Consider the following 22,251-nt stretch of genomic DNA (forward strand, 5'->3'; position numbering starts at 1 on the left):
TCATCTTTTCAGCACCATATCTGAGTTGAATCCTTCCAAGATGTAATGTTCGTTTAAATTTAGATTTGTTCGTTGTTATGAACTACCTACATATGGAAACAACGAGACATTAAGTTTGAAATCTGACTTTCATGATCGAGAAGTAAAAAAAAATATTATTCTTCTATTTGTACAAAATTTTAATTATTACATATTTACTAATGTGATAATTTTTTTATATTACAAAGTTCACAGATACATGATAATATAAAATGTCCCGTAATGGAAATGATTAAACCAATTCTAAAGAAAGTATGCATCATATTACGAAACACATTATAAATTTATTGACATTTTTTTGGAATACACATAGTAAATGTTAATATAATAACTTTTCTGATTTGTACATAATTTCTTTATAATCGCATATTTCATTTTTCTTTAGAAATAATAGAATGTTGAGTATATTATGAAGATATTTTGTAAATAAAATCACAATTCATTTGGATAAAGATATTGATGAAACAATTATTGTTATCATTCAAATTATCAAACACGTGTCATGTCACAAAATTGTTTGTGATGTGGATTTAGATGAAATTATTGAATTAAAAAAATTCTCATTAATTTTATTGAATTTGATTTAAAAATATTTTTTATCACATGTTAAAAAAATAATAATATATATCTTCTCATAAATTAAAGAATTAAATATGTATTAAGGTTGTTGGTCGACATCAATACATTAAACACGGTAAGCATCATGTCATTGTCATAGGCTAACACAATCTAAAATTTTTATATATGATAGTGATTATTAACCAAAAAAAATTAATCGACGTGCGTTGTCTTTTAGAATTTTTTTTAAAATTAGAGAAAAAATAGTTTTTATAATTATATTATTTTTACCAATTTAAATGTCTATTCATTTTCACTAATTTCTAATAATATCATCTCGTGCATAGCACGGGTTAAATACTAATATGTATATAAAAGCACAGTTATCTGCTATATTTAGTAAGTTCCTGCCAAAATTTTTACTCAATAAGAAAATAGAAAAAAATATTTCCTAATATATTGAATAATATTACAATTTTCAATTGAAAATAAAAATAAAATGAGTTGTCTTTTCAAAGTTTCTTTTCGAAATTCTCAAGGCATATTGGATAACACAATTTGAAATATTTGATAATTAATATGTAACTAATTAAAGTATGAAATTAATAAAATTTTCGTAAAACATATCAATTTCTTTTTTAAATTTCGGTTTTAAAATTGAATTTCTTGAAAATATAAAATTTTCACTTTTAATTTCAAATATAAATCTAAATATCTTGAAAAAATAAATAGCATTCAAAGATTTGACATCGGTTCCCTCACATGATTTAATATCTTGGTTTCATCACATGATTAATATCAACGAGGTTGTGCTAAATATAATTTGAATTAAAAAAATATATAAGGTGAGTTTTTGCTTAAAATACTAAGCGGGGTGTATTCAATTGAGAGTTTTGATGATTTTTAATGATTTTTTAAATGATAGACTTTTATGGATTTGATAGATTTTTATTAGCTTTTACAGAATCTCATAGATTTATAGACAGATTTATGTGGATTCATGTAGACTTTTTTGCAAGATTTTTATTTATTTTTATATAATCTCACATATTTATAAACAAATTTATGTGAATTCATGTAGACTTTTTTGCAAAATTTTTATAGAATTTTGTGAATTTTTTTATAGGATTTTATAAATTTTGCTCAATTATAACATATTATTTTGTATTAATTTCTTTGAACTAATAATTATTTGACATATATAACATATTCAGTTTGAAATAATTTTTCAATATTTATATTAATAAATAAAATTACTTATTTAAAGTAAAATTATTTAATACTTACATATGTATATATGTGGGTTTTTACGTGTGTTTGTAAATTTTTAAAAATACATCAATTGATTAATATGTAACCTTGTTTTTGAATTGATAATATACATGTGAAAAAAATATTATTTATCATTGTGTGGATACAATTTTGTATAAAAATATCATAGCTTACATATTAATTGAAAATGCTAAAAAGAATTTAAAAATAATGGTTGTTGTGAGGCTATTCAAAGAATTAAGTGGCGTTTTTTTGGGTCATCTTTTATTATTATTGAATATTACATTAATTTGTATAAATCATAAATTAAAAATCATAAAATCAATTCTAGAATTCAAAATTTCCTATGATATTAAAATAAAAAATTATTAAATGAACAATCAGCCAAAAAATGAAAAATTTGAAAGGAAATATGAAATATATATAGAGACACATTTTGAAAATTGGCAAAAACTTGTGTGAGATGGTCTCACGGGTCGTATTTATGAGACGGATCTCTTATTTGGGTCACCCATGAAAAAATATTACTTTTTATGCTAAGAGTATTGTGAATATGGGTAGAGTTGACCCGTCTCACATATTATGATCCGTGAGACGGTCTCACATGAGCCCCACTCTTGAAAATTTGAGAGAGTGATAGAGATATATGAGAGGAGAGAAAATAAGAAGAGATGTGATGTGAAGCGACAGAGGAAGAAATAAATAGATTGTGTACGAGTTAGAAGTTTTAAAAATCAATCCAAATCTTTGGGTTGAACCTAATACAATTTTTGATAATTTATAGTTGTACTTTAGGCTTTAATGTTTGTATATTAATGAATTTCATGAAGTTATTAAAAGTCTATTGAAAATTTCAATACCTCTATACTTTATAGTGTTTTAAAAAGTTAATGTTGAATACCTCTAAACTTTTATAGAGTTTTAAAAAGTCAATGTTGAATACCACTTGACTTTTTAAAACTCTATGAAAGTCTATTTTGAATACCCTAGACTTCTATAGAGTATACAAGAGTCTTAATTGAATACATCTAGACTTTTAAAATCTACAAAAATCATTAAAAGTCAATAATTGTTCTGCATTGAATACACCCCCTAAGTTCCCACCAAAATCATAATTCTAAAAAAAAAATATCATTAATTTTGAAATATGTGAACTACAATAAATAATTGAAAACATTTAATCTTATGTTTTTTTTTTTGATATTTTTGTAATCAAGAATTATAATTTTTTTTTTTTCAAATGTGAATTGTTGAATTTTAAAAATATAAACTTCAGTTATTGCCAGAATTGATTATATCAATTTCTTTATTAGTTCAAATTTGAATTTTATTCATTTTTATATCAATTTAAATGTAATATATGAATTATGTGCTTTTTAATGTGAGTAATTTGTTGAGCATCAAAAACCTCCAAATAATCTCTAAATTTCCAACTAAAGGAATAGATCGGTTATTTTGATAATATTACCATTTTTAATAAAAATTATGTAATTATAAAATATTCAGAATATACTTACCAGCATTTTGGCAAATTGGCTTTTTAGGTACGAAAAAATATCAGAATAAATTTTAAATAAAAATATTTGTGCTTATTAACATATGAAAATATTTTAAATTGGTTTTTAGATAATTTTTTCATGGATAAAATAAACAGTTCAACTTCTTGGAATTCAAAAGTTGCAAAGGACGGGGAATGCAGTGTAATTAATTAAAATGCACAATTTTGTAGCACGTGTTTATTTCGTTCATACAATTACAAGCCCTTCACACAATCAAACTAAGAAGTTCATTCCATTCAAGAAATGATTCATTTGTTCATAGAAAGAGAGCATAACGAGAGAAACTCAAAACAGCACAGATCCTTGGTTTTATTTTTAATAAGCTTTGTTCACAAACTAGACTAGTACTAGGGAAAATAAAAAAATAAAAAACTTTTAAAATGGATCCATCTGTATGGTGCAACAAATCTGTCCAGATAAAAGTTCTTGAGAAAATTCTCAAATATCAGCCGCGAGAAAACTTCCTGTTAATGTTACCTGCCAGACGAACATCATTGGGTCGTTAGTTACTTTCTTGTGCATAACAAGCTAAAAGAGAGAAGAAAATTGTGTACACCTCGAAATTTCCTTGAGTGGAGGTGGATGTAAAACATGCATACTCGGAGGGGCTAGGGAGGTAGATTCAAAACGTTTTATGATCATTTGGAAGCATAATTTGGAGGCGTAATGACAATGTGTATAACAGTCGTACATTGAAGTTGGATAAGAGTAGAGGTACCTTTTCGCCTAGTTTAAATGTTGGAAGACCCTTGTAAGGGCATGTACTGCATCGAAAAGCATCACCAAGACCACACTGCACAGACAGCAATCATTTGTGAGATTATATGGGCGAAAAACAGAGTTCCTTCTACAAACAAACTCCATAGCTGATGAAGAAAGCGACAATGTAACTCGCAAGCACCAAACCAACACAAGAATCCATCAGATTTTGAACTCGCTTTTCAAAGACAAATATTAATTAAAATTGTTTGAAAGTTGCAGTCACTGTTAATAAAAAAAGTGATGAAGTAATAAGCCACACAAATTGAAGTGAAATAAAACTGCAACTAGCATATCAAAAAAAATCAGTGGTACCCAATCATTTTCAGGATGTGTCGCTTTTATAAACCCAGAAGCTAAAACAGCATTTTAGAGTTGATTTGAACTCACATTTCCACAAGCAGATTGAGGATTATCCAGCTGGTCCACGGTAAGTCCAAGCTTCAGCACTTTTTCCTCTTCCTCAGCCCTTCCACAAGTGCAGTTTTTACAGGCTTTCCTCGTACGGTCGACTTCACAATCACCTAGCAAGGGGCAATATTTTCAGACTCTCTACCAACCAATCACACATTAGACTATAAATAAAGAATCGAAGTTATGGAACCACAATCATAAACACCAACCAAGCGGCAGCTGAGGTTTCTTCAGATCTTCTTCTGTGAGGAGGCTATCCTCATCGATTAAATCCATATCATCATCAAAATTAACTTTGGGTAGAACTGGAGTGGATTTCTTAATGGAAAACGATGAACCAATATTCCATGAGGGCTTCTTACCCACAATCTGGCGGCAGAAGACAACCAGATCAATTTAGAAATTTCCTGAAGTCAAACTAACATCTGATGGCTCACAACATATAAATAACAAGAGAATAAGACATACATATGACCAGATTAATAGAAAAAAATGGCAATCGGTGAAAAAAAAATGAAAAGAAAAGGCGAGGGAGACTGATGCTCACTGCAAGAGATTGGCTACTTTCAGAAGTTTGTACGTCCAGAAACCCACTCAACAGTAACTTGCGCTCAAGGGGAGATTGCATCTGCAACAAGAGTGGCACACAAGATCATTCTGACATACATTGCAATAAGAAGAAAGAACTATTGTCACCGAATACTCCAATAAGCAAGATACTTCACCCAGTTGCTAACTTACCGTTTGCCCCTTCGGAGGTTCCGAAGCCAAATAAACAAGAATAGTTCCACCGGGCTTTAACACACCATAAATGTTGGCCAACAATTTATCACCAGGAAACTCAAATGATTTACAAACACAGATAATATCATCTGTAGATGAAGGTTCCTCGAATAATAGACCTGCCACAATGTACGAACTCGCATGAATTAATTAATCCAAAGAGATCCATAAACCGTAAGGTAGATTCAACACCCAAATTATTATCGAACCCAATTTGGATCTATAAACCGGAAAGGATTGGATAACAGATAACCTTAAATTGATGAATTCAGTAAGAACTGGGGTTATTTTTAGGGGTTATCAACTTCACTCGATAGTCGATACTCTCTATAACATAACAGTTTGATTTTTTAGGGGTTATCATCATTTGTACTGACACTTAACAAAACGTTTCAAGCTTATCATGAAGAAACATATTGATGCACAAAAACAAACAAAAAATTACAGTCTGAGGAAGCTTGAGTGATGATCAAAGGATCGAGCTTTTCAAATCCCTCCTTCCTCACCACCTTGATTGCCTCCCAAATAGTAGCAAGGGACACAGCTACTTGATCCGTCAGCACCAACAACTTATCGTGCCCCATTTCTATGCCCTACAATAGAAAAGGGAGGAGAAAATACAGATTAAGAGCAACCTCTATCAATTAGCCAGCAAAAACCCTCTAAACCATAAATCTCGGTGTCATACTTATAGATTATAGTCTTTTCGTCTTAGAAAACAAAAATAATTTACATTTCCGTAGAAGCTAATTCTAGCTCATACTTTCCCTTCGTCATTTGCGGAACATTTACAAGGGGTATAACAATTATGCAGAACCCCCACCAAAAATAAAAAACTTTAGGTCAACACAAATTTCATTTTGATACAAAATAAACAATAACCTAAGCAAAAGCCACCAGAAAAGGCATCCAACCATGAGAACCTGTGATTTACGAAGGCTCGAACTACATGCAATCGATTTAAACCCCAACAAACGGGTTCTAGCCACAATCTTACGCAGCTAAATCAAAATAGGGGGAAAAAGTACGGCGCAGAATTGAACGGGTACTGGGAACTCACCAGAGATAAGGTGGCGCCTCCAATCGAGAAACAATAGACGGCGGACGATCGGAAACTGCGGAGGTATTCTTCGTAGCAGCCGACTCAACTTTCTCACAAATTGAAATTTCGAAAGATAAATGAATTGGGGAAGTTACCGCTATATATCACTGTTTCCGGTCGACCCCCGCCGACTTATCCCGAACCCGAACCCGAACCCGATTTCGATTTTTGAGTACCTGCCTGACGGTTCATTCGATTATACTAACTGGCAATGCCTGAATCCATTCATATTGCGACACGTGGCACTTAATTTTATTATAAAAAAATCTTTTTAAACCTTATCAATCCGGAAGCTTCATCATGTCAATATTTTGTAATTTTCAGAAAATCGATACAAATAATTCTCAAACCCAAACCATACCATGGTTAATTGAAATCTACCCAATGGTGAGAAATAAAAATCAGATCTAATTTTGTTCCCTCAATACCACACAATCGACGTTCCTTCGTAGATCTGAAGTTTATCTACTTTTGTTCTTCTTCGCTTCTTCCATCGGACGCCGCCTCTTCCACCATGCGCCGCGAGCAACATTTCCACCGTGTGTCGCCTCTTCCTCGCCTGCGTCGCTAGTTGTTTTCCATGGCTTCCACTGTGCTCCACCATTAGCAACGCTTCCACCGTGCTCCGCTGTTAGCAACGCTTCTTCCTCGCAACGCTTCCACCTTGCTGCATGTACAAAGAAAACACAACTTTGGATCCTTTTATCTATCTGAAAACCTTGACTTAGATGATGATTACACATTTTGGCTTCATAAAGATGACCAAGAATATATTCATGACTTGGTTACATGCCCTATGCTCTCAAACATTGAATACATGCTTGTTAAAAATTTTCATTACATAATATTGTTCGATTCTATGTCATTGATGTTTTAATGTCTTCGATTATTGCTGGTGCAGGTGGACCTTTAGATTTGTACAATGATCACCATATTTGCACCCACTTTGGAATGTTTATTGATGAAGATAAAGATTAATGTGTGAATTCTCAGAGTTTTTCCAGATTTCTTGGTTTGCTAAAATATAAGGAGTGAACTGGTACTTGTTGATATGATCATAAGATTGTTTAAGAAGTGCATAGAGAGCTATGATTTAAATTGTTTTCATGTTTTTTGGTTTGGAAGCCCTATGTGCAGAACATTTCTCAAACCGATAATTTGCCTCAAATTACTGGGACTCAATCTGATTTAATCATTGTAGAGTATGGAAAATAAAGAAAGGGACCGTTTAATCTTTTTAGGAAATACTCATATTTACCATATCGCACATGCAGCTTTCAGGATTGAGTCGAAAGGATTTGTTTACAGCAAAGCTAACTTGCTAAGATGGTAAATTTTTTTTGTTCATGTTTTACATGACTCTACTGCAAAACTTTAAATTTATTCATGCTTAGTATTGACTTTATCTGAAAATGTTATTAAAATTTTGGTAAAAACGTATGTTGTTTTTGCTGGAAAAAACCTGGTGTTTATGATCGTTGGGAAGAGACACAAGTGCAAGTAAATGGATTTCGTGGGGCTTCCTACAAGGGGTATCACAGTAAAGCAGAGGCATTGAGATCATTTGATGAATATATGGAAAAAAATTATGCCGCTTCAAGTTCGACGTCCACTAAAAGTTCAACGTCCACCGAAAATTCTAGTAGAAAATCCAAACATAACGAAAGAATTGCTAAATTGATAGATGCTCAGGCAGACCTAGGCCATGAGCATCAAAAAAATGCCTTAAAAATGATTGAGATTTCTGAATTGCTAAATTGATAGATGCTCAGGCAGACCTAATCTATGAAAATTAGTGATGATGTCTAGTATTTATTGCTTGTGATATGTTGGCTTAGTTTCTTAATGTACTAATGAGATTTTTATTATGTTGTTTCTTAGTTGTTTCTCAATGTACTAATGAGATGTTTCTTATGTTGTTTCTTAGTTGTTTCTTAGTTGTTTCTTGATCTGTAAATGCATCATGTGGTACAGTTCTGAAAATGTTGTTTTATTGCATCTGAAAATGTGAGAATTTTTCATCATGTTGTTTCTCGCATATGAAAATGTGAGAATTTTCAATTGACATGAACATGTTTGGATAACTTCGTGGTGGTCATTGTTCCAAAGTAGCGAATTAAGAAAATATTCAGGGAAAATAAACTTTGCAACAAAGAAAATAATTACAGACAATAAGGAACAATTGTGAAACATAAGGCAATCTCTGATGTCTTTTATAAGTCGGCCACGGCTTTGGATTATTTTCAAACTCTTTGCTTTTGGATTCCCCCCAATCTTCCTTCAATTCTCATGACCAAATCCCTAAACAATGTAAATTTAATTTAATCAAATATAAATTTTGTAAAAAATACCTATTTGATATTTACAACAATCCTTACTTGATGTCCTTGTGATGTAGGAGGAGCCCCAAACGTATAAGAATGCAAATTCGTTTGAGAAGCTTCAAAAAAATTAGTATAACCTTCCTGCATTTTCATGACCAAATCCCTAAACATCGTAAATTTAATTTAACCAAATATAAATTTGTAAAAAATACCTATTTGATATTTACAACAGTCCTTACTTGATGTCCTTGTGATGTAGGAATAGCCCCAAACAGATAAGATGGTAAATTCATTTGAGAAGCTTCAAAAAAATTAGTATAACCTACCTGTATTTTAAATATCAAAAAATATGTAATACAAATATGCATATAGTTATGGAAAAAAAACTAAGTTACCGTTTGACTTGAATATTGCATTTGGTCATTGTGCCCAGAAACAGATGGAAATTGCGGGGATGCAAACTGATTTTGCGATAGTGATTGTATGAAGTTTATTTCCCGTGTTTTGTTGCCATCTTCTGAACATTGCCCCTTTTTTTGCTGTTATTTCATGTAGCACGTTCAAACCAATATAAACATCAACTAGTAGATAAAGTGTATAATATGATCATGTAGATGAATAAAATGAATTGCATACAAATATTTACTTAAGATTTCAGCTTTTCCTTTCCTTTTACCTTTTTCCTTTTTTGCTCGTATGATCCCAGTGTCGTGTAATATTTGCATTTGTAATCCCTTTCGCTTTTGCAGTAAGAGGGTTACGAATGCATACTTTGCCTATTTGATCTTCACTCAGATCATCATCACACTGCTCGTTTATGCTCAAATTTTGCACAAAGTTAGAGATTTCATCTTTTGCGGTGTCAACCAATGTATATAATGTTTTTCTAGCACACTCATAGGGTTTGCTCAATTGACTTAGATCATATACCGATCTCATTATTTGGTTGACAAATTCCATCTGAGATACATGAGCACCACCATCACCACCACCACTGCCAGTTTCTTGCAAATCAGTGCTAACTCGACCTTTTATATTCTTCATCCATCTCCTCAAAATATAGCACTTGGGTATAACAGTGAAATCCATGCAATTAAACACCATCAAAACATGTTTACACAAAATCCCCATTGTCTCAAACTTACAACAATTGCACTTTATTTCACGACTTTGCTTATTGAACATCACATGCCTAATCATTGAGTTTTCATAATCAACAGCACATCTATAATCCCTAAAGAAAAAGTTCATTACTCTATCGTCATCATCCAACTGAACATTCCAGTAAAAGTAATTCTCCTTATTCGTCTTATCTATAAAATATTTAATAAGCGCAGTGGCATCTCCATTCTCAACTTTTGTATGTTTTTTCAGTCGACTCATATGATCATATGCATCCTTTCTGATAAAAAAATAAATTTTCAATCCCACATGCTTCATGTTCCATAAAAGAAACAACATTGGAGACAGATATTCCAACATTTACCATGGCTTCTAAAGTCGATTTTTTTGCATGTGATATATTGCATGCCGATCTTAACAAGTGATTTTGATCAGATGCAAACATTTCATGGTTATGCTCCTCCACAAATCTACTCACCCGCCATTCACTTTCTTTTTCCCTTGTGATCTTCAATTTCGCTTTACAGTTAGTTCTAGTGATCAACTTTTGATAAACTAGAATCTTTTTACTAGAATTTCTTTCGTCTTTTGAACCTTCACATGAACAGATAATTTCTTTGGACTGAAGTTCATTAGTATGAGAAAAACATCGTTGGTCACCCTTCCTCACACTAAAACCTTTGGCATGTGCATATTGACAATACAATAAATAAGCATCTTCTACACTATTCACAACCGTACCCACTAGTAGTTTACTCTTCAAAACATCAACAACCGAATTTTCATTTTGTACCTCGAAGTTTTCAACCACATGTTGTTCAATTTGCTCGTCATCTTCTTGATCGTAGTTTCCGTCCAACTCCTCAAGTGAAATTGGCTTGTTATCTTCCATATTCCAACTATGCAATCTGAAAAAACAAAAGAAAATAAAAAATAATGAATAATACCAATTATTTATACAACAAACGATTTCAATAAAACAACACATTGCAACCACTTCTATAAAATCATCTACTACATCTTCTCAATGCCTTAAATATGCAATCCCAAAATAGAAATAATTTATTCACTGATTCCAGTCACAGACACTTCTTAGTTTACTTTTATACAAAATATATAGTCAAATTTTGAAGTTTGAGTATTTAAAAAAATATTCATAGCCGACTTCCCTTTTTATATGCACAAAGAAGCGTAAACAATATACAATCACAAAGAAGCGTAAACAAAAAAAAATCACTTTGATGGCGAATCGGAATGCCATGAACATTAATCTGTAAAAAAACTCACCTTTAAAAGAAGCTGACGTCGTAACCGGTGGGAGGGATATGGCGGCAAACGATGGATGCTTTTAGAGGAGACAAACGTTGAGGGAGAAATGTCTGGGAACGAGGAAGAAGTGTCCGTAAAAATTGTCGCCCACTCCTTGTAGGAATTCTCGCACACTCCTTGTAAAAAAACCCACCTTTAAAGGAAGTTGATGTCCCAATTTTTAACAATTGAGCAACGTTGGAGGTGTCAACTAATCTTTGCCAGGAGACTTCCGTTGAGGAAGAAGTGTCATGGAGGTGTACATTTTGGGTATTAAGGAGGTGAAAGACGGAAGAAGAACACAAGAGAAACAGGGTAGTCTACACTTCCAAAATAAAAGATGTACGTGGGAAGTGAAATTTTGAATTATTGGGCCAAACCCTAACCATAGTTATGACTTTTGTAATATATTTATCTTTTTTGGTTATTTTTTGTTTAAAAATAAAAAGGAAGAAAAATTCCACGTGACACAATTTGAGTGGATTCAGGCAGTGCCTGTTGATGCACAATCGAATTAACCCTGCCTGAACCTAGCCAAGAGTAATAAAATCACAAATGATAAAGTGGTCCGGAAAGCATTTAAGTTGGGAATTCGGTAAAGCATTTCCAAAATATAAATAATGTAGGTAAAAACTTGTGTGAGACGGTCTCGCATGTCATATTTTGTGAGACAGATCTCTTATTTGGGTCATCCATGAAAAAATATTATTTTTTATGCTAAGAGTATTACTTTTTATTGTGAATATCAGTATGGTTGACATGTCTCACAGATAAAGATTCGTGAGACCGTCTCACAAGAGACATACTCTAAATAAAATAATCAGGTGCACAAGTTAATCTTGGGTTTTTTAAATCCAATTGTAGTATTTTTCCTAAAATTTTATCAAATTATTGATTTTATTCGTAAAAAATAAATAAAAATTTACTCACAGTTGTCCATCTCTTGTAAGGGCGGGCAAAGATAATGTCAAGTTTAATATATCTCGTCGCTGACACAAATAGGGTATATAATTTTTTTAAAATATTTACAAAAAGTTGCGGGCACTGAAACATAATATGTGCATAATACATGTGTATAATATTAAATTATATATATATATATATATATATATATATATAGATATATAATTAAATATTTGTCGTTTTGTTGAAGAAATTATTTTGTATTAGGGCGATTCAGTGAGGTACATCAATTTTTTGAAGAAAATGGTATATCGTACAAAAATTTCTATTGGAAAAAAAATATACAGATATCGTATCCAAATTTCGGTATGAATAAATTTCATATCAACAATTTCGATACGATATCGATATATTACAATCTCTACAGTTATTAATTATATTTAAAAAAAACATTTATTCCCGTTTTAATCTATTGTATTAATTACTTAAAAGCATTATAATTTTATAATTTATAAGAATTTTGTATATTTTCTCGAGCCTTAAAGTCAACCGTTCACCACGGGGATTGAAGAGAGAGAGATCAACCTTAAACCTCAAATTGACAATAGAAAATCTAGTGTTGATACCAACGAGCTTATTGTTTCTCTATTTCAAGTATATCAACATATATGAGAGAAATAAAAAAAACAAGTGTAGATATCAACCCATCAACAATCCAGGTTGACATGACGAGAAAATATAATAGGATATGGATGAAACCAAATTCCTATCTTAAGGGGCTCAAGGCATCGTATAAATTTGAGGTTCTTGTCTCGGTTTATACTATATCATCAAGGTTCCTAGAAATTTTAACACTGCCTAAATGGATTCAGGAAGCTGTTCATAAAACATAAGCAAACAATATTTATTTATCCAGGAGAGATATTCTAGAGCTTTACTTTTTTAGTGCAACACTACATGAATTATTTCACTTCGTCAAGCTAAGGAAGTCAAACATGAACATTCAGAAGTTCATGAAGGATTCTCCACAAAATGAAATACATCTTATTTCATCATTCACTGAAGATAATATCGCCATTAGACGAGCATGAGAATTATGGGTATGTATCAGAAATATGTACAAAGTCAAGTTTTCATTTAAGTTTTACCAAAATTCTATAAAATGAATCTTTTCTGTCAAATATCATGACATGAAATACAACAAGTTTTGTAGAAAACATATTTGAAAAGAAAAGAAATCTTTATGTCGAACTGCAAGCTACTGAGAAGTAAAAAAAACTTGTATGAAATTATGCATCATGGCTCTTGTTGGAAGATGGTTAGAAGGCATCTGTACAGAGTACCTGAACCAGAACTCGAGAAAGGTTTTCGACCAAGATATGACCGAAAACATACAGCAGAAACAAGTCCAAATAGCGAAGAACCACACAAGTTACGATGTCCTTTGTGACCATACATATGCAAAAGATTCTCCGACAAAGAAGAAGACATGTGGTCCAATCGCTACAATAATGAAGTATGTACCACTCAACCTTTACAAAAGAACGAACCACTGACTAATGGTTTGATAGGACCACTTATCACAAAAGGTTGTCGACCATAACTGGCGTTATTGTGAATATATAATTCAAGTCTCAAGTCCGAATTTCAAATCCATCAAGACTTTTATATATATCAAGATAGAAGGAAGTTGAAGGAATCGACCATATCTTCAATTTCCTTTCAAATAAATTTATAATATTTATCTTTCTAATTTATGTGTTTTGTATTCCAAGCTACGATAAGTACCTAAATAAGTTTATCCTCACTTAAAAAATTTTACTATTATAATAATATTTAGTGTGTCTGAATAAAATTTTTAAGTTGTGTCCCTCTCATATATTATTTTAAAAATAAATTTACTATTATACACTACAAAAATGAAACAAAGTTGTGATATGTGTTGTTGAAGGCACGTGCGTAAGGAACCATCACTTGTGTTGTGTGGTTATACTACAAGGAGCAGTCTGTGAAACTCAATGGACACGACCCGATGACGTTTTGGTAAAAAAAATATTATTTTACCTTACAGAAGCATGGTGATCTATTAAAGAAAAGGGTGTATATCTATAGTATATAGGCTGGAATTTTGTGTAACTTTATGCCAATAGATATGCTCGATATGAATAACAATATCACATACTAAAATCTTAAAAAAAATAATAAAAATTAAATAAAAAACAAAACTATGGTGAATGGGAAGTTAAACTACACTGGGTCAAAATATAAACAAAAAAGAGCAAATCAGGATATTAGAGACTAAATGAGAAACACGACAAAATATTAAGGACTACATGGAGAATATTTCCTAATTTTTAGTATACACAGTAAACCTCTATAAATTAATAATGTTAGGATCGTGAAATTTTATTAATCTATATGTATTAATTAATCGACAAATAAATAATTTATTATTTTAAATAATATTTCTTATTCAAAGAATATAAATTTAATTATATTAAAATTCATTTGTTTCACCAAGGCGAGATGTCATACTATTTGAATTAATATATATATATATATATATATATATATATATATATATATATATATTTAATAATAATAATAATAATAAATTGTATATATATTTATAAAACGAAGTGGTTATTTTCAATGTTTTTAATAATTAAATATATTTATTATACTGATTAATTAAATAAAAGTAATTTTATTAAAAAACGACAATAAAAGAACTAGATATTTTCTTTTGCAATCATTTTCATTACAGATTTCATCAAACAACAATAAAATTATATTTTACTAAATTATATTAGGTATATTTGTATTTTGATAAGATTATAGTTTTAAACAAGAATCTTTTAAAAAATTATTATTTGATTAATTTTAGTACATTGACTTAAAATAAAAATAATAATATTTTGATAAGATTATTAATTTATCAAATAGTAATTTTTGAAAGTTTTATTGAACGTATATATCATATATTAAAATCTAATGATCCACCATAAAAAAATAATAATTTCGTAATTTTCTAATAATCTACCATAAAAAAATATAATTTCGCAATTAAAAATTAGAATACTTAATTTGTATAGAAATGAATAACTCTGAAATATTCTTTATATGGAATGTCATTTATCTATTAAAAAAAAACAAAGAAGACAGCTTGCTAGCAACTCGGTTTTGTTGGACTGATGTAGGTTCAAACAAGACCGTCCTATCTTCTTGTCATGCTCTTCAAAGGGTCTCTATGATTGAATTCCTGCACCATTTTCATTCTCTTTTCAAGAAAGCAAACACAGGGTCGACATCTGCTTGGGTCCTTAAAAAATCAGAGCTTTATTTGCAGAAAGTGCATCGAGTTCTTGAAATTCATTATCACGGAGAAGCGTGCGTAGTGCATTGATACACATAATTTGTAGAAGGTAAATTTTTTGTTTGTTTTCCTGCTGTGATTATGAAGTGGGCCTAGGATAAGTATATTGGCGGAAGTTAGAATTTTTTTGAAAATATAGATGAAGTTTGAATTCTTTAGTGAGATGAAGCAAATGTTTTGGTCATGGGGGATATAGTTTGGTGTAAAGATTGAATCTTTAAGCAGTATTTCTCATTAAGCTGCTAGGTTTTGCAGTGTAAACTTCCTTCTTACTATTCCTTCCCTTTCCCACGCTTGGGAAAATTTGGAGATGAATTCATCAATCATCAAAATTTCTTGGTTAGGAACAGTTTTCTTGTTCTGGGAACTAAGAATAATATGTTTGAGTTATGTATTCCAGAGATTAATCAATAAGGTAACCTCCTGGTTGGGTGGTACTGGTGTAGGAACCCCTTTTCGTTCATATCTGTTTCTTTGTTTGCTTGTTTTTTAAGTGAATTTTGTTTTCCTGAATATTTTAATTATATTTGACTATTAAAACGTTGGTTATTTTCATTAGTCCCTTTCCCTTTACTGTAGTGTGCGATGATGCTTTATCTTTTTCTCCTGCTTTGGGTTGCTTTTTTATGGTGTCTTTTGCTGTTTGGTGAGATTGATTGAATTGGATTCCCTTCTCCCTTATCTTTTTACTGACTTTGTAATTAAGAGAGCTTTACAAAAACTGCTAAAATTTATGAGTAATAGGGCCCAACATCATGATGTCAAATTTTGATAGCGTTTCTTGACTTGGAAATGTAATGGGTCCCTCATGATATCAGATCTTTTCAACCTTACAATAAGGGGCAGAAAGACCAACTGTGGCGATCTTGAAAGTTGCATCTTATTAATAAATAAGTTTAAAATTTAATTTATGTGGGATTTTTTGTTTAAAGAAATATGTGTTTTAGACCAATGTATATCAATTTGTCTGCTATTGCACTTGTTGGAATACCCGTGTTCCACATCTGATCTTGTGAATGTTTTGAATGTCTTCACTAAGTAATACACGTTTTCTTAACTTGGATTGATCATTTTTGTCATATGGACTAGTTGTTCGTGGAGGCGTAGAGCCTTCTTTGAAACTTGTCTTCACCGTTGGACTTGTTCTCGCAGCTATATCTGTTTAAATTTCTTGTTCTTTATTGAGGATGGTGTTTCTAGTTAACATTTACCTCGAACTCTTTTCGAATATGTGACGTTCATTATTGTGTCTCAACATTGAATCTTTTGTTGGCACATACTAGAAGTTTGCATTTGCGGCTGGATTTAGTTTGTCTGGTTATGTTTTATACTTCATTTTTGTTAATTGATTCACATTATTTAAGATGCTAATTTATCACTTGGCTAGTTGGTAGTTTGATGAAAATGAACTCTTTGAGTTTTTCACCCTTTCTTGGTTTTTTGTCATCACTTTTTTACATTTGATAGATTTAATCCATACATATTTCACAATTTGGATGATTTTCAGACACCATGATCAATAATGATGGAAAGCCGACATCTCAAGCCGAAAAATATAGGACAGTTCCCATGGCGATAATGTTACTGGTACTATGTGGATTTTCATTCTATCTTGGCGGAATCTTTTGTTCGGAAAAGGATGTTTATTTAACTCAGACGATCAATAAAGCCGTCACGTCGAAGGAAACCACTCCAGGTCATCTTCAGATCAAAGCCATAGCATTTCCTGAATGCACCGTAGATTATCAGGATTACACACCATGTACCGATCCAATGGTATTTTATACATCCATCTCATGTTTTTAAGGTTATACTCTCGCTGTGCATGTTTACTATGTTGCCTTAAGAGTAGTTGCAATGCCAGAAGGAGGGCTGGTTGGCCCGTTCTCCACCCTTCCCTGATATACATTCCTATAGACTTATATATTATTTTATGTGTTATCTATAAACAAAAATATTATTTCGCCTCAACTATGTTTTGAGTTTCAGTTTCTCCAAATCACTCTTTTGGCTCCGCTACTGCTAAGAATCTGTAATAAGATTTCTATTTACGATGCTGCTGCAGAAGTGGAATAAGTACAGTCGCAACAGGCTTTCTTTTCTTGAACGCCATTGCCCTCCATTGTTCGAAAACAAAGAATGTTTAGTACCGCCACCCAACGGTTATAAGTCTCCTATCAGATGGCCAAAGAGTAGAGATGAATGTTGGTACAGGTAATGAGGATAAAGAAAATTATTTTGAAGCAATCTGAGGGTTTTTGTGAAAACTTGCAGATTCAATGTTTTCTCGTGTCAGGAATGTTCCTTATGACTGGATTAACAGACAAAAATCAGATCAGCATTGGCTGAGGAAAGAAGGGGAAAAGTTTATATTCCCTGGCGGTGGCACTATGTTCCCACATGGTGTCGGCCAGTATATAGATTTGATGCAAGATCTGATTCCAGAAATGAAAGATGGTATAATCCGGACTGCCATTGATACTGGATGTGGGGTGAGTCTATTTACTCTTCTTCCCTGGTTTCTCAAGCTAGTTGAGTAGACTGTGCAAGTTCGTCTTCTGCAAGTTAGTTTTTTGAAATTGAAGTTTTGTGTGTGAAATTCAGTTATCTTTACGAATTTAGGTTGCAAGTTGGGGAGGTGGTTTGCTCGATCAGGGGATTCTTACCATTTCTCTCGCTCCGAGAGATAATCATGAAGCCCAAGTTCAGTTTGCTCTGGAACGTGGGATACCCGCAATTCTAGGCATCATTTCGACCCAACGGCTTCCTTTCCCTTCAAACTCCTTCGACATGGCACATTGCTCTAGATGCCTTATTCCATGGACGGAATTTGGTAGTTGTCCTTATCTCGTGACACATGCTTGTTCTCCAAGCGTTTCATGAAAAATATCTGCAAATTTCGTTGGATCGTACCATGTCATAGAATTTAGAACTCAAATTTTACCTAGATCTAAAATCATTTTTCAGGTGGAGTTTACCTTCTTGAGATGCATCGTATAATCCGCCCTGGGGGTTTCTGGGTACTCTCTGGCCCCCCAGTGAACTACGAGCGTCGCTGGAGGGGATGGAACACAACCATAGAAGAGCAGAAATCTGAATACGAAAAGTTGCAAGAACTGTTAACGTCAATATGCTTCAAATTATATAACAAAAAGGATGACATTGCCGTTTGGCAAAAACTATCCAATGATAGCTGTTACAAAAAGCTTGACGACCCGGACTACTACCCTCCGAAATGTGATGATGGTACTGAACCAGATTCGGCATGGTACACACCAATTCGACCTTGTGTCATTGCTCCTAATCCGAAGTACACGAAACTTTCATTAAACTCTCTCGACAAATGGCCTGAAAGATTGCATACTGCTCCAGAGCGCTATTCTGATGTTCGAGGTAGCAAAAGCAGTGCTTTCAAGCGAGATGATAGAAAATGGAAGACAAGGGTAAAACACTACAAGAAGTTACTCCCTGAAATTGGAACTGACAAAATAAGAAATGTCATGGATATGAATACTGTGTTCGGCGGTTTTGCTGCTGTTCTGATAGATGCTCCTTTGTGGGTCATGAATGTTGTCTCTTCATATGCTCCTAATACGCTTGCTGCGGTTTATGACAGGGGACTTGTAGGATCCTATCATGATTGGTAATATTTCTTGGACTCAAAAATGTTGCAAAACCGATTGGGGTATATATTCTCAGAACTCATATTCAAGACGTAAAGTAAATATATTATGTTTTGAGGGACTTTGAAACTATTACACATCATACTTATAGTATATATGTTAGATGCTACTTTTCTAAAAGTTCAATTTAATGGGAGAATCTGCACGTCCAACGATAGTTTTATACTTAAATGTCAAACACGTCATATTGTCTATTTAACATATGTAGTCGAACGCTGTTGATTCATTTGTCATGTTTCTTTAGGTGTGAAGCATTCTCCACATATCCTCGAACATACGATCTCCTTCATTTAGATGGTCTTTTCACTGCTGAGTCTCACAGGTAAATCGCCATCCTCGGCTATACTTGCTCGATAAAACCATGACAAGCTACTCTTTCCATCAGCTTATACTTGTAGAAACTATACTAGAATAGCAGTGATTCAACTGATGTATTACGGCAGATGTGAAATGAAGTATGTGCTATTAGAGATGGACCGAATACTACGGCCAAAAGGTTATGTGATTATTCGGGAATCGAGCTACTTCATAGATGCTGTCGCCACTATCGCGAAGGGTATGAGATGGGATTGTCATGGAGAAGAAACAGAACATGCTATCAAGACTGAGAAACTATTGATTTGCCAGAAAAAACTGTGGTACTCCTCTGAGCAGAGTTCATAGAAACTCTTGAGATATGGGAGTTGTGGCGTCGTGTAGAGATTATAGATGTACATATTTATTACACAAATTTGGCACTATCGACTTTATTTTTAATATGTTTTTACATAGTTTAAATCATATTAAACAATATTTGTGTTTTTCTTATGAATTTTTGTGCTCTATCATGTTTTCCATTTTATGTTTTACTCTTTGTGATGTCATTACAATGTCTAGCCCCTTTTAGCTCAAATGCGGCTTTAGCCTTGTGATATCAGACATGGAAGTATTAACAAAACGGCAAAAACTTGTGTGAGACGATCTCACAGATCGTATTTGTGAGACGGATCTCTTATTTGGGTCATCCATGAAAAAATATTACTTTTTATGCTAAGAGTATTACTTTTTATTGTGAATATGGGTAGGGTCGATCCGTCTCACAGATTATGATCCGTGAGACGGTCTCACATGAGACCCACTCTAACAAAACAACCTTTAAAAATTGATTACGAGTGGCTTAGTGTGTAAGTAAAGCACAAATAACTCAGAAGAGTGCACAAGGAAAATATGTTTGAATATAGTATGTTGAATTATAAATGAGATCCTACTTTTGAATATCTCTAATGTGATATACATTCGTGAGACATTCGTTTCATATTTTTTTAAAAAAAGTAATATTTTTGTTATAAAAATGTTTTTTTTATATATCTTTTCGAGTTGAATATTTGTCTCACAATATTGATCTATAAAACGGTCTCATAAGGTTTTTTTTTTTGCTTGTGTATATATATAAGTTGCTTCCATGAATCATCAGCGGAGATATAATGATAGGGCTTGGTAGATACTATCTATATGAATAATGATTGCATCCACTCAACACATGACACGCATGCTGAAGGAGGATGAATCATGACCGTTTACCCATACATCGTGGTTGAATGAATGATCATGATATATCTACTTAGTACATATATTATGTTTTAAATAGATAAAAACTCTATCATATGGGTAACATGGACAAAACCGACATAAGCCCACATAACATCTAATTAAATACAAATATTTATTTTTTCAATCCCTATCCTAGACAAGCAGATATAGATTTCCTCAATCGAAATGGTCCCTATCCACCAATAAAATGCAGTCAAAAGGGAGTCTTGGATGGACAAAAGCTTGGTCAAAACCCATTTAATTTCAACCATTAATTTCAAAATGCGATGAGAATTTATATGTTTAAGGTAGTTTCCCATTCCCATAATTTGTTTTCGAATCCTCTTCACGCTGCGTGAAGAGGACGACGACGGTGGAGACTCCTCAGATAAACTGGAGGCTGAGATTAAAAAAAAATCTTCCTAATTCATTTCCCATAATCTTCCCATTGGAAGTTCACCAAAAATGAACAATTCGTTGAATGGCTCCTTCAAGATTTCCGTGGAAGAGAGCAACGAGAATGGAAACCTGAACAGAGACGTCGAGTCGGGCCGTGGGAATGACCCCTATACGATCGAGAGGTTCACAAATGATGTGGATAACGTGAAGGAGGACATCAAGATTGTGGAGAATATCTACTACAGTCTCAAAGAATCCCAGGAAAACATCAAAACAGCGCGTGCTGCGAAAATCATGAAAGATCAGCGGAGCCGGATGAACATGGATCTCGATTACCTTCTCAAGCTAGCCAAACAAATCAACAAGAAATTCGACGCACTTGTTCGGGCCAATGCTGCTCTGAGGAAGCTGCCCGGAAGCGGGCCAACTTCCAAGGACGATATCTCTCGGGGCTCCATGATCACCGAGCTGGGTGAGAGCCTGAAGCTCATCATGCGAAACTTCCAGACGCTCAGATCCCAAATGGAAATCGAACAGAAACAAGTGATTGAGGGAAGATACTTTGCAATTACTGGAGAGAAAGCAACGGAAGATGCCATCGATCATTTGATTTTAAGCGAAGGATCGGACAATTCTCTCCTCCAAGCCATGCAAGAACAGGGGAGAGGTGTTGTACTGGACGCTGTGCTGGAGATTCAGGAAAGGCGTGATGCAATGAGAGAGATCCGGAAGAGCTTGATGAGTCTGCACCAAATATTATTGGGCATCGCTGCGCCAGTGGAGGTGCCAAGTGGCAGCGATGTTGGCGTCGGTGGCCCACCGAGCCCCGTGGAAAACATCATGCCGGCGGCTCCAGTGCCGCCTGCAGCTAAAGGACACTTGAACGATTACGAGAGAGAGACAAGAAGGCAGGCATACACCGCCATTGCCGTATCATTTGTTGTCACCATAGCTCTCACCGTGGCGCTTCTGATAACAGAGCGTAATCTGTACACCATGAAAATGAAATAACTTCCGCACATCAATATAAGCAGGAACTTCTTTGTAAAATAAAAAATTGCACTTTTCTGGTGCATCAACC

At 33.1% G+C, this 22,251-nt stretch overlaps 4 protein-coding genes and 1 long non-coding RNA gene across 6 annotated transcripts; 3 read left to right on the forward strand and 2 right to left on the reverse strand.

Moving 5' to 3' along the window:
- Positions 1–3,632: 3,632 nt before the first annotated feature.
- Positions 3,633–6,665, reverse strand: LOC140812938 (anamorsin homolog). Its single transcript, XM_073171319.1, has 8 exons — positions 6,445–6,665; positions 5,830–5,977; positions 5,343–5,503; positions 5,149–5,229; positions 4,811–4,970; positions 4,578–4,711; positions 4,147–4,221; positions 3,633–3,905 (listed from the first exon to the last, which is right to left on the reverse strand). Exons 2-8 carry the CDS (start codon positions 5,966–5,968, stop codon positions 3,867–3,869), a joined length of 789 nt encoding a protein of 262 aa, XP_073027420.1. The 5' UTR covers positions 5,969–5,977; positions 6,445–6,665; the 3' UTR covers positions 3,633–3,866.
- Positions 6,666–6,940: 275 nt separating this feature from the next.
- Positions 6,941–7,820, forward strand: LOC140813258 (uncharacterized). Its single transcript, XR_012113866.1, has 3 exons — positions 6,941–7,270; positions 7,388–7,525; positions 7,761–7,820. It is a non-coding gene; the product is annotated as an uncharacterized lncRNA (long non-coding RNA).
- Positions 7,821–9,482: 1,662 nt separating this feature from the next.
- On the reverse strand, positions 9,483–10,824 carry LOC140812423 (uncharacterized). The gene is made up of 2 exons (XM_073170682.1): positions 10,242–10,824; positions 9,483–10,123 (listed from the first exon to the last, which is right to left on the reverse strand). The coding sequence occupies exons 1-2, from the start codon at positions 10,822–10,824 to the stop codon at positions 9,483–9,485; spliced, it is 1,224 nt and encodes a 407-aa protein (XP_073026783.1).
- A 4,471-nt stretch (positions 10,825–15,295) lies between these two features.
- Positions 15,296–20,049, forward strand: LOC140811555 (probable methyltransferase PMT20). 2 transcript variants are annotated; one of them, XM_073169505.1, is made up of 8 exons: positions 15,296–15,568; positions 17,027–17,295; positions 17,585–17,733; positions 17,816–18,011; positions 18,142–18,352; positions 18,487–19,162; positions 19,447–19,524; positions 19,646–20,049. In XM_073169505.1, the coding sequence occupies exons 2-8, from the start codon at positions 17,032–17,034 to the stop codon at positions 19,863–19,865; spliced, it is 1,794 nt and encodes a 597-aa protein (XP_073025606.1). In that variant the 5' UTR covers positions 15,296–15,568; positions 17,027–17,031; the 3' UTR covers positions 19,866–20,049. The 2 variants fall into 2 exon arrangements, with proteins under 2 accessions (XP_073025606.1, XP_073025605.1); XM_073169504.1 differs by lacking the exon at positions 15,296–15,568 and adding an exon at positions 15,621–16,557.
- Positions 20,050–21,059: 1,010 nt separating this feature from the next.
- Positions 21,060–22,251, forward strand: LOC140812445 (syntaxin-125-like). The gene has a single exon (XM_073170713.1). It carries the CDS (start codon positions 21,237–21,239, stop codon positions 22,179–22,181), a length of 945 nt encoding a protein of 314 aa, XP_073026814.1. The 5' UTR covers positions 21,060–21,236; the 3' UTR covers positions 22,182–22,251.

The sequence above is a fragment of the Primulina eburnea genome, chromosome 14 (genome assembly GCF_022965805.1).
Source record: "Primulina eburnea isolate SZY01 chromosome 14, ASM2296580v1, whole genome shotgun sequence".
NCBI classification, from domain to species: Eukaryota; Viridiplantae; Streptophyta; class Magnoliopsida; order Lamiales; family Gesneriaceae; genus Primulina; species Primulina eburnea.

Bases quoted from the DNA above. Each gene is read 5' to 3' on its own strand.
- LOC140812938 (XM_073171319.1), bottom strand. From the start codon at position 5,968: ATGGGGCACGATAAGTTGTTGGTGCTGACGGATCAAGTAGCTGTGTCC. The intron at 5,504-5,829 runs GTAATTTTTTGT...ACATTGTGGCAG, and splicing joins CACTCAAGCTTCCTCAGACT to GTCTATTATTCGAGGAACCT. The intron at 4,971-5,148 runs GTGAGCATCAGT...TTCTGCCGCCAG, and splicing joins AAAGTAGCCAATCTCTTGCA to ATTGTGGGTAAGAAGCCCTC.
- LOC140812423 (XM_073170682.1), bottom strand. From the start codon at position 10,824: ATGGAAGATAACAAGCCAATTTCACTTGAGGAGTTGGACGGAAACTAC. The intron at 10,124-10,241 runs GTGGGATTGAAA...AATATTTTATAG, and splicing joins TTTTATGGAACATGAAGCAT to ATAAGACGAATAAGGAGAAT.
- LOC140811555 (XM_073169504.1), top strand. The intron at 17,734-17,815 runs GTAATGAGGATA...TTCTCGTGTCAG, and splicing joins AGAGATGAATGTTGGTACAG to GAATGTTCCTTATGACTGGA. The intron at 19,525-19,645 runs GTAAATCGCCAT...GTATTACGGCAG, and splicing joins TTCACTGCTGAGTCTCACAG to ATGTGAAATGAAGTATGTGC.
- LOC140812445 (XM_073170713.1), top strand. From the start codon at position 21,237: ATGAACAATTCGTTGAATGGCTCCTTCAAGATTTCCGTGGAAGAGAGC.